General features: G+C 33.2%; 1 protein-coding gene across 1 annotated transcript in view; it reads right to left on the bottom strand.

Annotated features, from left to right (window-relative positions):
- Positions 1-14,608, bottom strand: part of Lrp1b (LDL receptor related protein 1B) — a 1,566,902-nt gene that overhangs the window by 587,648 nt on the left and 964,646 nt on the right. The window contains exons 30-31 of the mRNA XM_077110319.1: positions 6,700-6,874; positions 5,812-5,906 (exon numbers count right to left, since the gene is read on the bottom strand). Coding sequence (XP_076966434.1) covers positions 5,812-5,906; positions 6,700-6,874 — 270 coding nt within the window. The remainder of the gene's footprint in view (positions 1-5,811; positions 5,907-6,699; positions 6,875-14,608) is intronic.

Genomic DNA, 14,608 nt, shown 5'->3' with positions numbered 1-14,608 from the left:
CAATGCTCCCTACGCGTCTGGGAGGATTGCCGATCAACCCACACCGCGTTCTCCCCATCCCAAGAGGAAGTTCCTCCTCCGGAATTCCCTACTACCGCACTTCCCCAACCAATGGGAACTCTCCAGGAGTCCCTTAGCAGGCTGAGGTGGACAGCAGGAGTCCAATATCCATAAGAATGCAAATTTTAACATAATCATATCATCTCAATGGCTTGCTGGCCTCACCTTTCAACCAAAAATGCCATGCATCATATTACTTGGCTGTGGCTCTTAGCATTAAAATGTGTTAATGACAACAAAATGATCCATGAAACAAAGATTTCATTTTATAAACGAGAATAAAATCCAAAACCATAGCTAATTATACATTAACATGGCTTTACTATTCTACTGTCTTCAAAGATATAACTTTCCTACTTAAAGTAACTCTTGCCCAAGAAGATAAAGATTGCAGACAATATTATTGCTTATTTCAGGAACTTCCTGTAAGGTCCATGACCTTTATAGCAAAAAACTGACACCTCATACCTCACGGGTCTCTGAATCAGCTTTCTTAAAAATCTCCTTTCTGTATTCACCAATCCAAAAATATTATAAATGAATCCTTACTTAATTCTAACCAATGCTCCAACTCCATTTGAAAGACTTGCTTTACACCAGACTTCAAAATCTCAATTACTGTTTGAACAATGAGACTCTATTAAGACTTAGTTCCTACTGTCTCCCTCCACTGTAAGCAGAAAGCTCAGAAAGCTCAGGTTTGTCAAAACAAAAGTTTTTTGTTTTAGTATTTGGTTTTTGTTTTTCTTTTCTTTTCTTTTCTTTTTTTTTTTTTTTTTTTTTGGTGATGTTTCAAGGAGCTGGAATTCAATATGGAAGAGAGAGGATAATAAGTTCTTATGCATTCACTATCCACAACAAATACTAAAAACATTTTATTACATTGAATAGGAATCTTTTTTTTCTCTTTTTATTTTTTATTTGTTCTTTTTAGATATACCTGACAGTAGAGTATAATTTGACATATTATATATACATGGAGTATAATTATTCTAATTGGAATCCCATTCTTGTGACTGTTAAGTGGAGTATCACTGGTTGTATGTAAAGTATATATAAAATATATATATTTCCTATGTTCATATATATATGAACATAGGAAAGTTGTGTTTGATTAATTATATCTGTCTCCTATTTCCATTCCTCCTCCCTTCCCTTCAGTCCTCTTAGTCTAATCCAATGAACTCCCCAACTCCTTTGTCATGCATTAGCATCCACATATCAATAGAAGATTTAGCCTTTGGTTTTGGGGATTGGCTTATTTCACTTAGCATGATAGTCTCCAGTTCCATTCATTTACTGGAAAATGCCATAATTTCATTCTTCTTTATGGCTGAGTAATATTCCATTGTGTACATAGACCACATTTTCTTTATCCACTCATTGGTTGAAAGGCACATAGTTTGGTACAATAGCTTGGCTATTGTTAATTAAGGTGCTATGAACATTACATGGTCACTATAATATGCTGATTTTAAGCCATTGGGCTTAAGCTGAGGAGTGTGATACCTGGGTCAAATGGTGGTTCTATTCCAAGTTTTCAAAGGAATATCCATAGTACTTTCTACAGAGTTGTCACCAATTTGCGGTCCCACCAGCAACGTAAGAATGAACCTTTTTCCCAAATCCTTGCCAATATTTATTGTTTCTTGTATTCTTAATAATTGCCATTCTGACTGGGGTGAGATAGTATCTCAGTGTAATTTTAATTTGCATTTCTCTAACTGTTAGAAGTGTTCAAAAAAACATTTTTTCATATATTTGTTGACCATTTGTATTTCTTCTCTGAAGTTCCTGTTCAATTCCTTTGCCCAATTATTTGGTTTTTGCTGTTTTTTGTTTTATTTGAACATCATGATGATTAATGCTCTATCCAAGGTGCAGATGGTAAATATTTTCTCCCATTCTGCAGACCCTTTCTTCATGTTCTTTGTTATTTCCTTTGCTTTGAAAAAGTTTTTTAGTTTGATACTATCCCATTTATTGATTCTTGACTTTATATCTTGTGCTTTAGGAGTCTAGCTAAGGAAATCAGTTCGTAAGCCCACATTGTAGAGAGTTGTGTCTACATTTTTTTCTACTTGGTGCAGGGTCTCTGGTCTTATCCCTAGGTCCTTGATTGTCTTTGAGTTTAGTTTTGTGCATTGTGAATGATAGGAGTTAAATTTCATTCTGCTATATATCAAACATCTATATATATATGTATATAATATTTTAGCAATGAATATTCTGTATCTGTTCATTCATTATTCTTTTGAGGAAGATTTAGGCTCACTCCAATTTTTTTTTTGGCAGGGGGGATAACAGGTGTTGAATTCAGGGCCACTCAACCACTGAGCTTCATCCCCAGCCCTATTTTGTATTTTATTTAGAAATAATGTCTCATTGAGTTACTTAGTACCTTACTCTTGCTGAGGCTGGCTTTGAACTTGTGATCCTCCTGCCTCAACCTTCTGAGTCTGGAATTACATGCTGATGCCACCGTGCCCAGCTCTCTCCAAACTTTTTATATTATGACAAACAATGGTTTAATGAACTTCCTTGCACTCTTTCTAGAACACGTATAAGAATGCTCTGCAGTATTTAAGTAAGGATGGAATTGCTGAAATATGAGATACTGCATATAAACCTTATACCTACATTAAATTCTCAAATTTATATATTAATATCTCCATTTTATAGATAATTAAATGAAAATTTGCAGAGTGAAGTTAATAACATCAGAGTAGTGATTGATACCCAAACTACTTTTCCTCAATGATGCTATACCTCAAATACATTATAAGGTGTGTTTTATGTGAATATGATAGCTCTAGAAGCTGAATTCCTATAGGTCCTTTGAACTTCTGAGTTCCAGAAGTCCCTTTGTTTTCTCTACTTAGACCTTGAACAATTTAATTTGGATTCTAGTTGTGGATGGTGAACATTATCAAAGGAGATATTAGTAACCTACAATATAGAAATGATACTCGAGGTAGGGAGCTAAGGAAGAACAGGTAAAGGGAGACCTCATCTGATCACTCTCTTCCTCCATGGAATTAAAGTAAGGACTTCTGTACCAGACAAACACAAGACAGAACCCAGCAGAGCATCTTAATTTTGGAAACATAAGATGATTAAAAAAATTGTTACATATATATATATATATGAAAGTTTCATTGTGCAGTGGGGAGACCACTGATCTTAGTACCTGGTTAATATGACTAGCTAGCTAGAATAAGAAGTTATTAGAAGAAAGCCTATTTGTAAACCACAGCCAGAGCAAGTTGATAACCTCCTTGTCTTTTTGCTTGGTTCTAAGATGGGAAGATCAGAGTGTAGAACACAAATATCTCAAAACTGTTTGCCTCTTAGGGTTAGCAGCAAGACACTGTAGAGTTACATCCTCATATTTGCCTAGAATTTTTCATCTCATAGGTTCATATAATTACATATATTTACTGTTAAATTTCTATGAAATTTATTTTGTTTATTCTTCCTAATCTTCCTTCCTAAAGGGCTAGATGTTTTTTTTCTTGTGAATTTTATCCTTACTCAAATCTTATTTGAACTTTAAACATGAAAAGATATTTTGTCTTGATTGTATTAATAAGGAAATCAAGCACCATTAAGCTGAGAATTGACTTGTTCACGGTTACAGAATTAGATTTCCTCAATGAAAACTCTAATAATTTAGGTTCCTTATGTCTCTACAGGAAAAGAACAGAGACCAGTTTTCATCACTAGACCCACTGCAAAAACCATAAGCTGTTAAGAGTTTTTATTTAATTTATTTTGAGTAGGAAAATGGATATTTAGTATTAAAGGAGATAAGGTTTTCCCCATTATAGAAATAAGCATATAAACTAACATTTAGTTTTAGGCCACAGCAACTAAATTACAACATAAAGAATTTATTTGCTCATATTATTTCCATCATAGTTTTCAGTATTAAATGTTCCGAACAACCCCAGACAAGTAGCAATTGAATTGCAGTAGTTCAAATTAAGTCTTTTGTATGGCCCTAATCTTGTGGAGCCTCTTGTTTCTTTTGTTCTAGCATCTTCTACAAAGATGTATTAGCATTTCAATCTGCCTTTACTTTCTAACACTATCCTGAATTTCAATTGTGTACAAATCTTAGAACAAACAGTCCAAAGAAAATAGCTGTTAACAGTAGCATTCTATATCAAAGGTTTACTTTATAGACTACATGAAAAGAATTATTTATTCCAAATTTTATGATACTAAACCCTTATTGAATCATTAATATTGCAAATAAAATACTTCAAGTCATTATAGTTTTACATTCTTGCAACTAAGAAAAAATTGCTGAGAAGCTTCACGGTGTATTATTTTCTCAGATTAAAAAAATATACTGCAAAATTATGATGTTCTGTCATCTATTCCATCATTTGCATATTTAATGTAGCATCAACACTCAGGTTATTATTGGATTTTTTAAAAGGCACTTTGAAAGAGAAACCAGAGGCATGATAATTTTTGCCTCTCAAAGATACATGCAAATATGAAAGGTGATTAAAATTAAGAAACAATATAATATCTACATATCTATGTACACATATGTAACATTTTCTTCTGTAATAATTTTTGTATTTAAGATTTTCAAGGTTTTTTATGGGAAAAAGTCAGGGCTTTCTTTTAGTACTGTTGTGTCATACTTGATGATTTGCAATAGTTGGTGAAAGTATCCAAAGGAAAAAAAAATCTTGTAAAGTGAATGAAAACTACTGAGTTTTTAAACCCAGATCATTTTTTAACTATTAATATTGACACAGGACTGATAGCCAGGGAAAGCCTCAATATATTATATTGACATTATAGTAGCACTTAAGATCCTTATCAGTGAAAATAACTTTATAAATTACAGTACATTTTCAGCAAACTCAGTATTTAATACAATGAAAAAATTCTCATGTTAGAAGGGCCCATCTCCCTATCCAGCTAAAAAATATTTCCTCCTTACTTCTAGAGGGGTTAAGGTAAAATATTTTTTTAAAAATATGTATATTGGTGATTTCAGCTGGTGATCACATGAGGAACTACAGCTTTAGAAGGGTCATTTGGCCCATATTGTCTCATATGCAGCAAGTCATATAAAATTCTTTAGTGAGGGATGTCCTTCATGTACCAAGACTTGAAAATAGCCTTGGTCACCAGAGACTGTTAATTGTGGCTACAGTAAACCCAAACACACAAATCCTTATCTTCCATTGGCTTTTACATTCCTTCCCCATATATTTCTTAGAAATATCCCTAAAATTTACTACCCTACTCTGGATATCATCTTTCCTGTTGCCCTGTCACAAATTTATTATTGTTCTTTGTCTAAATTATATGTATTCACCATTCACAGGTCATTCATTCCAACATTACTCTCTTGTGAAGATTCTCATGTACTATGTAGATGTAAACTGTCATGTGTAACTAATTAAAACAAATTTTAAAAAAAGAATACAAACAACCACCACCAACAACAACAAAACACACAAAACTTATGTGACTTTCTCTTGTTAATCAGGTTCCTAGACCAAACCAGAAAGCCCACATAAGAATTAAGAGAGTATAAGAGGGCATTTTTCTCCCTACCCTTCAAATAGAGATAATAGATTCAAGGAAATTCATCAGTTCCTCATTTTTATTGCTAATCTATATATTTTTTCCAGGTTCCAGATCAAAGGTATATAATACATGAATAGGTTTGTCACATTGAAAGCTGCAGTGATCAATTATTAAAAACATAATACTTACCTACTGGTTCCTTTTGATTCTGAAAGAGAATCTTGCTATTACTGCCATCCATATTTGCCATGTTAATTGTATTTCCATCTGTCCAGTAGAGTTTCCTTAATTAAAAAAAGATGTGGATTAAAAATATTAGATGTTGACCTACTTGATAAATATTAAAGTACAAAGAAAATACCATAATGTAGTCTTGGTTTGGGATTAATTCTTTATTAAAGGTATAAAATTAACAAGCCACTTGCTGCCTGGGAAAAAAACACCACTCTTGCTTTTGCCTGTCACTGAAGGAGAATTATCTCATTCTCCTTCTCCTCCTGCATTCAAAACTGAATATTTAATTATGACTGCAGTAAATTTCATTCATTTTAAGTAATTCATCAAAATTGAATCCTCTTGGCTATAAAAAAGTCAGACACTATAGATGGGAATAAATTCATTTCAATCATTCTGTTGTAAGTGAAGCAAAACTCTTCCAGCCCTATGTAGGATCCCTCAAGTGTATATGATAACTGACCAGAAGATTGGAGAATCTGATCTACTTACAAGTGAATATGTTATTAAAAACTGGCATTCAAAACGAAATCAACAACATTTCTCACATCTCTTTTTATTCTGACTTATTACTCCATAGAAACATAATTAATGATATCTTACAATATGTATATATAAAACATATTTTTGCAGTTAGAAATCTCTAACTAGGGATCTCTCACAATTTCCATATGCACATTTGCTTTTTTGACACTATACCTGATACACACACACACACACACACACACACACACCAATCACAGTGATAACAATCTTAAATTAAACAGTGGCTTTTCCATAAAATCAGAACAAAAGTGTGGAATTTTGAAAAAACTTAAAAAAAAAAAAATAATCATACTTTACCCCCTCACTGGGTGAGCTGCAAGACACTGTGGCTTATCGATTCCATGGATAATTGAGGTTTTCAAAGAGCCATCTAGCCGTGCCACATTAATTTGTGTTTCATCAAATTCTGAGCTAATCCAGTATAAATTACGGGATACCCAATCCACTGCTAGCCCTCTGATGCTCTGAATATCTGTAAAAGAGGAAAAGGAAAATTAAAAGTGAATGAAGTTTCTCATTCTCTTGGCTCTTCAAATAAGTTATTTTCTAAGGGAAAATTTAATTTACACCTTAATTTGTTAGCTAAAATTGTACAAGATTGTAATCTCATTCCCTTATCAACTCTTCTTAAAGCATGAATAATCATTAATGTCTTTCTGCTGAGGCATTTGAAAACCTGAAGCAACAATTAGCATTGAAATTACACTAACAGTCAATGATTCACTAGTAAACACTTTGGAGCAGTCTCAGGCAGAAGTCTTATGGGCCAAGGTGACCAAAATTTAAATTAGAGTAATAGCTTCTCCAGTTGGTAGCACATAGTTCTAGTTAGGAGAAAGTACTCACTGGCCATCAACAAATGGGCTATTTTATGTTTTAAGTGCCAATTTGTTACTGCAATGAAATAAGAGAATTCAACTTTCCTAAAAATCACCAGAGTTGAACATCTTTCAAAACAGATAATTAACAGGAATCAAATGAGATACGAGAGAACAAACTAAAATCCTGTTAACATTCTTCCAGCGTGGGATGCTATAGAAATTACTGAAATCTAATTAAGTTTGAATACAGTACAGCCCATATAAATATTTGGGCTGCAATTGCTTGATTATTAAATTAGGCATCTTTGAAAACAATGATGAGATTTAGTCTTAAATGTAATTACACATTTTAACTAAGTGTTAACATGATGAAGATTAGAGAGTCTTTAAAAAAAATTAGTCCTCATTTGGGGCAACTGGCTACTTTGGTTTTTATTTTAGTTAAAAAGTTTTAATGTTTTCTCGAGCATAAGAAGTTCATTGTACTTCTAGAGAGTTTTAAATCACTGATTCTTAAATTTACAAGATACTTGGAGACTGTGAAAAGAAAGATTCTTATTCAGTACTTCTAGAGAAAGGCCCAGATTCTTCACTGTCACCTGTCTCCCAGGTACTACTCCTGATTCCAGGTAGCGATTCTAGTCAAAGCCACAGAACATTTAGAACTTGGCTCCAATGGAATTACTACAACTCTCTTTCTTCTCTTTTCAAAAGAAGCCTTAACTAAATTTTTTTTTTCATGTGAAATTGAAACTTCAAAATTTATAAAATTTGCTGACTACTTCAAAATTACTGGAAAGCCAGCAGTTCTAGACCTGCTGTAAGATATAGCATTGGAATGAAAAGATTTTGCTGCATGTTTACCTTCTCAAATCTCAACTGAGTCTGCTTTGCTGTTCAAAAAATGAATCTGACATAACTTTCCTATCTGTGAATGTATATGAATATACCAGAGTAAATCTCACCATCATGTGCATCCACAAGACTGGGGTCCTAATTAGACTAAGAAATATTCCATACTGCATAATTATATCAAAATGGACTCTACTGCCATGTATAACTAAAAAGAATCAATTAAATAATTAAAAACCTTTCATTATTTATAAATAACTTTGAATTATGATGCCCTTATAAAATATTCCTCATGCTTTCAATTCTCAAATCAACAATCTGGTCATTTTACAAGATCACTTTTATCATTAATTGATTGGTAAACTGTTGTATTTTGAACGTTGAACTTCCTTCAACCCCACACTTCAAATTTATTATTGTTATTAGTTATCCTCATCTAGTTTGTGTATTTGTTCTTTCATTTTTTTCTTCCTTTCCTTTTTTATTTCCTTCCTTCCATCTTTCCTTCCTTCCTTCCTTTCTTTCATTCTTTTTACCACAGTAATACACCACCCTTTTAAACTTAAACTTGCTAAGACTTATTTGCCTCACTTGGGATCTTTAAACATCTTGCTCCATCAACCTCTGGAATATTGGTTGCTAAGGAATAACAACATAATGAGTAGTGTGATTTAAGTTTGTGTTCCAGGTATGGTGCCAATTTTTTTTTTTTTAATCACTGATCAAATGAATATTTTTCAGCCTCTTTTTGCATATGTAAAAGGAAGCAAATTATACATAGTAAATAGCATTATTGTGAATACTGGATGATATGTTTTTATGCAGTTCATTTTAGAGCAAAGGGTACTTTACCAATACAATCACTTAATTCTTTCTGTATTTTGTCCTATATTACTTGGTATTGGTAAAGCAAAAAATAAATAAATAATAAGTTTTTACTCTTCTACAATACATGTTCTCCAAAGAAGTTTTTGACTGTCTCTACTGCTCAAGATTATTTCATTCATCTACAAAATACGTTCTACTATTATATTGTAAAACATAGCCAAATGTAAGCTATTGATATGTATTTGTACTTGTTAATTCTGTTTCATACTTTCTCAAATCTATTTCTATCTTTAATTTTGAAATATATCTAGTCTTTTCCTCTTCTCAGCAACAGATTTAGTTGCTTTTAGGTTGTTTTTTTTTTCCTGACTAGAAAGCTCTGGATTACAACCTTCACTTGCTCCAAGGTATCCAATGTCTTCCAACCACTGAAAAAGTGATGTCTAAATTTCTTAGTTTGTCTTTCTATGTGGTCTGAATATAACTACTTTCCCAAACCATTTGTCACCAATTACCTACACAGCATTGTACTGGTATGTTTTCAGATCTAGACTTGGTCTAGACCTTTACAAACCATAGGGGAACTATTTGAATTTCGTACCCTAATCCATCTCTACTTGCCTAAGTCTTATGCAAAATTGATCAGTTGATAGGCAAAAATCACCCTTTCAGCCATAAAACTTGATCATTTTCTCCTGTATATCTCATATAGAAAGATTTGTACCACCTACCTAACTCAACATGACTATCTGGTGGATCACTTTCTAGCTAATGTAATTGCTCTTTAGTTTAAATATTATCATTTTACATATGATTTTTTTTTTGTGTGTGTGGGGGGGCTACTGGGGTTGAATCCAGGGGTGTTTAACCACTGAAACACAGGCCCAGTGGTTTTTATTTTTTATTGTGAGGCACAGTCTAAATTTTTTAGGGCTTCACTACATAGCTGAGGCTTGCTTTGAATTTGTAAAACTCCTGCCTCAGTCTCCTGAGCTGCTGGGATTACAGGTGTGTACCACTGTGCCTGGATACATATGATTTTTGAGGTTTAGCTGCTTGCTAATTTATCTTGATAGCTTCTCATCCCAAATGTAGACAACACTGTCTTCAATATAAGTATTTTTAATGAATTGATGAACAATTTATAACTTATATAATTCAGAATGTATATATGAACTGAGCTAGAAAAATAAAATATAAGTCCTCAAGTCTATGTTGAAGAGACCTTATGTAAAAACATACCAAAGCAATCTCAATTCTAATTTACTATCCTTACCTTTTATATATATATACACACACCCATCAGATTGGAGTTTCTTATTATCAGTTCAATGGCTAAAATAAAATTTGATCTTTTTTTTTTTCATAATATACTGACCATGTATAATTGTTTGAGAATGCCCTGATAAGTGCAACAAAAGGTCCAGAAGGAAAAAGATAAAAATAATTATATGTTTGATGATATTTTTTCTGTCCTTGATCAAAATATTGAAATAATACATTATGACTCTTAACTTCTTTCTTCAAGTAAGTCAGACCAATATCTCTGAGCAAGTTTTTAGAAAGTTCAATTTTCTATTTCTGGGATTTTCACTTCTTGAACTAACATAGATTATATATTCTGAAAAGTCCTTCATTGCTACAAATTACCTGAAAAAATGATAAATTTTAACTTTCAAATGCATGTCAAAACTCTTAAATCAGACAAGAGAATCTCTAGGTGCTATCAACACATACTCACAGTTTAGCTTAAATGTCAAATGAAAGCAAATGGAAGCAAAATCTGTACTGAAAATCTAGACATTCATCTATTATTAGTTGCTTGAAGTAAAAGGTCAGTCCTTCAACTCAAAAAATTGGGTGTTACCCAAGAATGATCCCTGGGACATTGGAAGGGAAATATATCTTGAATAATCGGTAAGTAGCAGGCAGGAAATTGGCCAGGTTAAAAAGAAGAGCAATTGAGATCTACCCACACCAACCTGCATAGGACCCAGGCTCACAGTAGGCCAGGGTTCATCCCACCATGAGCAGATACCCGCCAGAGCAGGCGCCAACATAGGACTACATCTTTAGGTCAGAGACCACCAGGGGCCTGGCCCAGATCCGCCCACATTGACATATACCTAGACCCATGCCTACTGTAGGTCCGAATTCACCACCACCTGGGAGCCCAAGCCTGACCCACTTCCATCTCGGGACATTACAGACATCACCATAGCCTTCCCCAGGCAGTAGCCCCTACCTTTTTGACAACACACAGTGCCTAGAAGCAACTGCATCTTAGAGAAGGTATCCCAAAGACAGTGTAAGGCCCACCCTTTCAACCCCATCTCTGTAAGAAATTGTATCCACCTTAGGGCACCTCCACTACTATCACAAGTTACCTCAACTATTGCCGCCATCACCTTTAGTTGCAGTAGCATACATTGAGGGACACCAGAAGGGTCTGGAATCCCAACATCAAGGTGAGGTACAGACAATCTGCATGGGTACTAAGAGAATATAGGGTAGAAACTAGTATCTCAGATCCACACTGCAATAAAGCAAGACACATAGACAACATGAAAAAACAAGGGAAGAAAGTTTTCCAAACAAACCAGGATACTACAATAACAGAACCCACGGACACCATAGTTGATGAAATGTCACAGAAGAAATTCAGAAGGTTCATAATTAAAATGATATCTGAATTAAAGAATGACCTAAATGAGCAAATATAGGCCAAAATTGATCACTCCAACAAAGAGATAAGAGAGCAAATACAAGTAGCAAAAGATTATATAAAGAGACAAAGATACTGGAAAAAAAAAAAAAAAACAGTCAGAAATCCTTGAAATGAAGGATACAATAAACCAAAAAAAAAAAAAAAAAAAAAAAAAGAACCTCAAAAGAAAGCATAACCAACAGACTAGATCACTTGGAAGAAAGAATGTCAGAATGTCAAATAATGAAGACAAAGCATATAATCTGGAAAATAAAGTTGATCACACAGTGAAGATAGTAAAAAAAAAACCATGAAGAGAATATCCAAGAATTATGAGACAGCATCAAAAGACCAAATCTAAAAGCTATTGGGATAGAGAAAGGCGCACACAGTTTCAAACTAAAAAAAAAAAAAAAAAGCACAATCTCTTCAAAGAGATCATATCAGAAAATTTCCCAAGCATGAGGAACAAATTGGAAAACCAAATACAAGAGGCTTACAGTACATCAAATATAACAAAATTGCAACAGATCTACACCAAAGCACATTATAATGAAAATGCCTAGCATACAGAATAAGGATAGAATCTTAAAAGCCACAAGAGAGAGGTATCAGATCACATATAGGAGGAGACCAATTCAGCTCTCAGCAGGTTTTTCAACACAGACCCTCAACGCCAGGAGATCATGGAACAACATATACCACTCTCTGAAAGAAAATGGATGACAACTGAGAATCTTATATCCAGCAAAACTAAGCTTTAGATTTGATGATGAAATAAAAACCTTCCTTGATAAACAAGAGATAAAAGAATTTACAACTAGAAAGCCTGAACTACAGATTGGTTCAACATACGGAAATCAATAAATATAATTCATCACATCATCAGCAAAATATTCCATAAAGAGGAAATAAAAAACAATGATGAAAATGAGCAGAGGGAGGTATTACACTAAAGGAAAAAATAATCAGAGGAGAAACCAAGTCGCATTAAATACCAAAAATAAAAAAAATGTCTGGGAATACAAATCATGTCTCAATAATAACCCTGAATGTTAATGGCCTAAGCTCACTGATCAAAAGACAGACTAGCAGATTGGATTTTAAAAAAAAAAGACTTAACAATATGTTGCCTCCAAGAGACTCATCTCATAGGAAAAGACATCCACTGACTGAAGGTGAAAGTTTGGGAGAAATCATACTGCTTACATGGACTGGGGAAGTAAGCAAGGGTTTCCATCCTCATATCAAATAAAGTAGACTTCATGCTAAAGTTTAATCAAAAAGGATAAAGAAAGACACTACATACTGCTCAAGAGAACCATACACCAACAAGACTTCACATTATAAATATATATGCCCAAAACAATAAAGCAACTATGTTCATCAAACAAACTCTTCTCAAGTTCAAGAGTCAAATAGACCACAACACAATTTAATTTTGGGTGACTTTAACACACCTTTTTCACCACTGGATAGATCTTCAAAACAAAAGCTGAACAAATAAATTATATAACTCAATAATAAAATCAATAACTTAGACTTCACTGACATATATAGAAAATATACTTTCTTTTCAGAAGCACATACTTCCTTCTCTAAAATAGACCATATATCATGCCACAAAAAACTCTTAGCAAATATAAAAAAGTAAAGATAATGCCCTGCACTCTATCAGTTCACAATTGAATGAAATTAGAAATCAATGATAATATAAGAAATAAAAGCTACTTCAACACCTGAAGAGTAAATAATATGCTACTGACTGAAGAAGGAGTTGCAGAAGACATCAAGGAGGAGATTAAATAATTTTTAGAGGTGAATGAGGACACAGATATGGAAATCTCTGGGACACTGTGAAGGCAGTTATATGAAAAGAGTTTATTGCATGAAGTTCATTCCTTAAAAAAATAAACAGGCAGCAAATAAATGACTGAACATTGCATCTCAAAGCCCTAGAAAAAGAAAAAAAAAAAACTACACCAAAAGCAGTAGAAGACAGGAAATAATTAAAATCAGGGCTGAAATCATTTAAATTGAAACAATTTTAAAAATTGACAAAACAAAAAGTTGATTCTTTGAAAAAATAAATAAAATTGACAGACCATTATTCATGATAAAAAAGAAAAGGAGAGAGAAAACTCAAATTACTAACATATGTGATGAAGAAGGAAATATCACTAGAGACACTATAGAAATACAGGAGATAATTAGAAATTCTTTTGAAAACTTGTACACCAATAAAATAGAAAATATCAAAGGCATAAACAAATTTCTAGAGTCATATTATTTGCCCAAATTGAATCAGGATGATATACACGAGTTAAACAGATCAATTTTAAGTGACAAAATAGAAGATATCATCAGAAGCCTACCAACCAACAACAGCCTAGGACTGGATGGATACACAGCCAAGTTCTAAAAGACTTTTAAAGAAGAACTAATACCAATACTCTTCAATTTATTTCAGGAAATAGAAAAAGAGGGCACACTTCCAAACTCATTCTATGAGGCTAATATTAGCCTGAGTGCAAAGCCAAGCAAAGACGCATCAAAAAAAAGAAAACTTTAGACTAATATCTCTAATGAACATAGATGCAAAATTTCTCAATAAAATTCTGGCAAATCAAATACAAAAACATATCAAAAAACATAGTGCACCATGATCAAGTAGGGTTCATTCCAGGGAAGCAAGTTTGGTTCAACATACGGAAATCAATAAATGTAATTCATCACATCAATAGACTTAAAGATCAGAACCATATTATCATCTCAATAGATGCAGAAAAAGCATTTGACAAAATACAGCACCCCTTCATGTTCAAAACACAAGGAAAACTAGGGATAACAGGAACATATTTCAACATTGTAAAAGCTATCTATGCTAAGGCCCAGGCCAACATCATTGTAAATGGAGAAAAATTGAAAGAATTCCCTCCAAACACTGGAATAAGACATGCCCTCTTTCACCACTTCTATTTAACACAATTCCTAAAAT

Source organism: Callospermophilus lateralis, chromosome 9 (genome assembly GCF_048772815.1).
Source record: "Callospermophilus lateralis isolate mCalLat2 chromosome 9, mCalLat2.hap1, whole genome shotgun sequence".
NCBI classification, from domain to species: Eukaryota; Metazoa; Chordata; class Mammalia; order Rodentia; family Sciuridae; genus Callospermophilus; species Callospermophilus lateralis.
The sequence above is the reverse complement of the archived record's forward strand: the minus strand, read 5'-3'. Positions and strand labels throughout refer to the sequence as shown.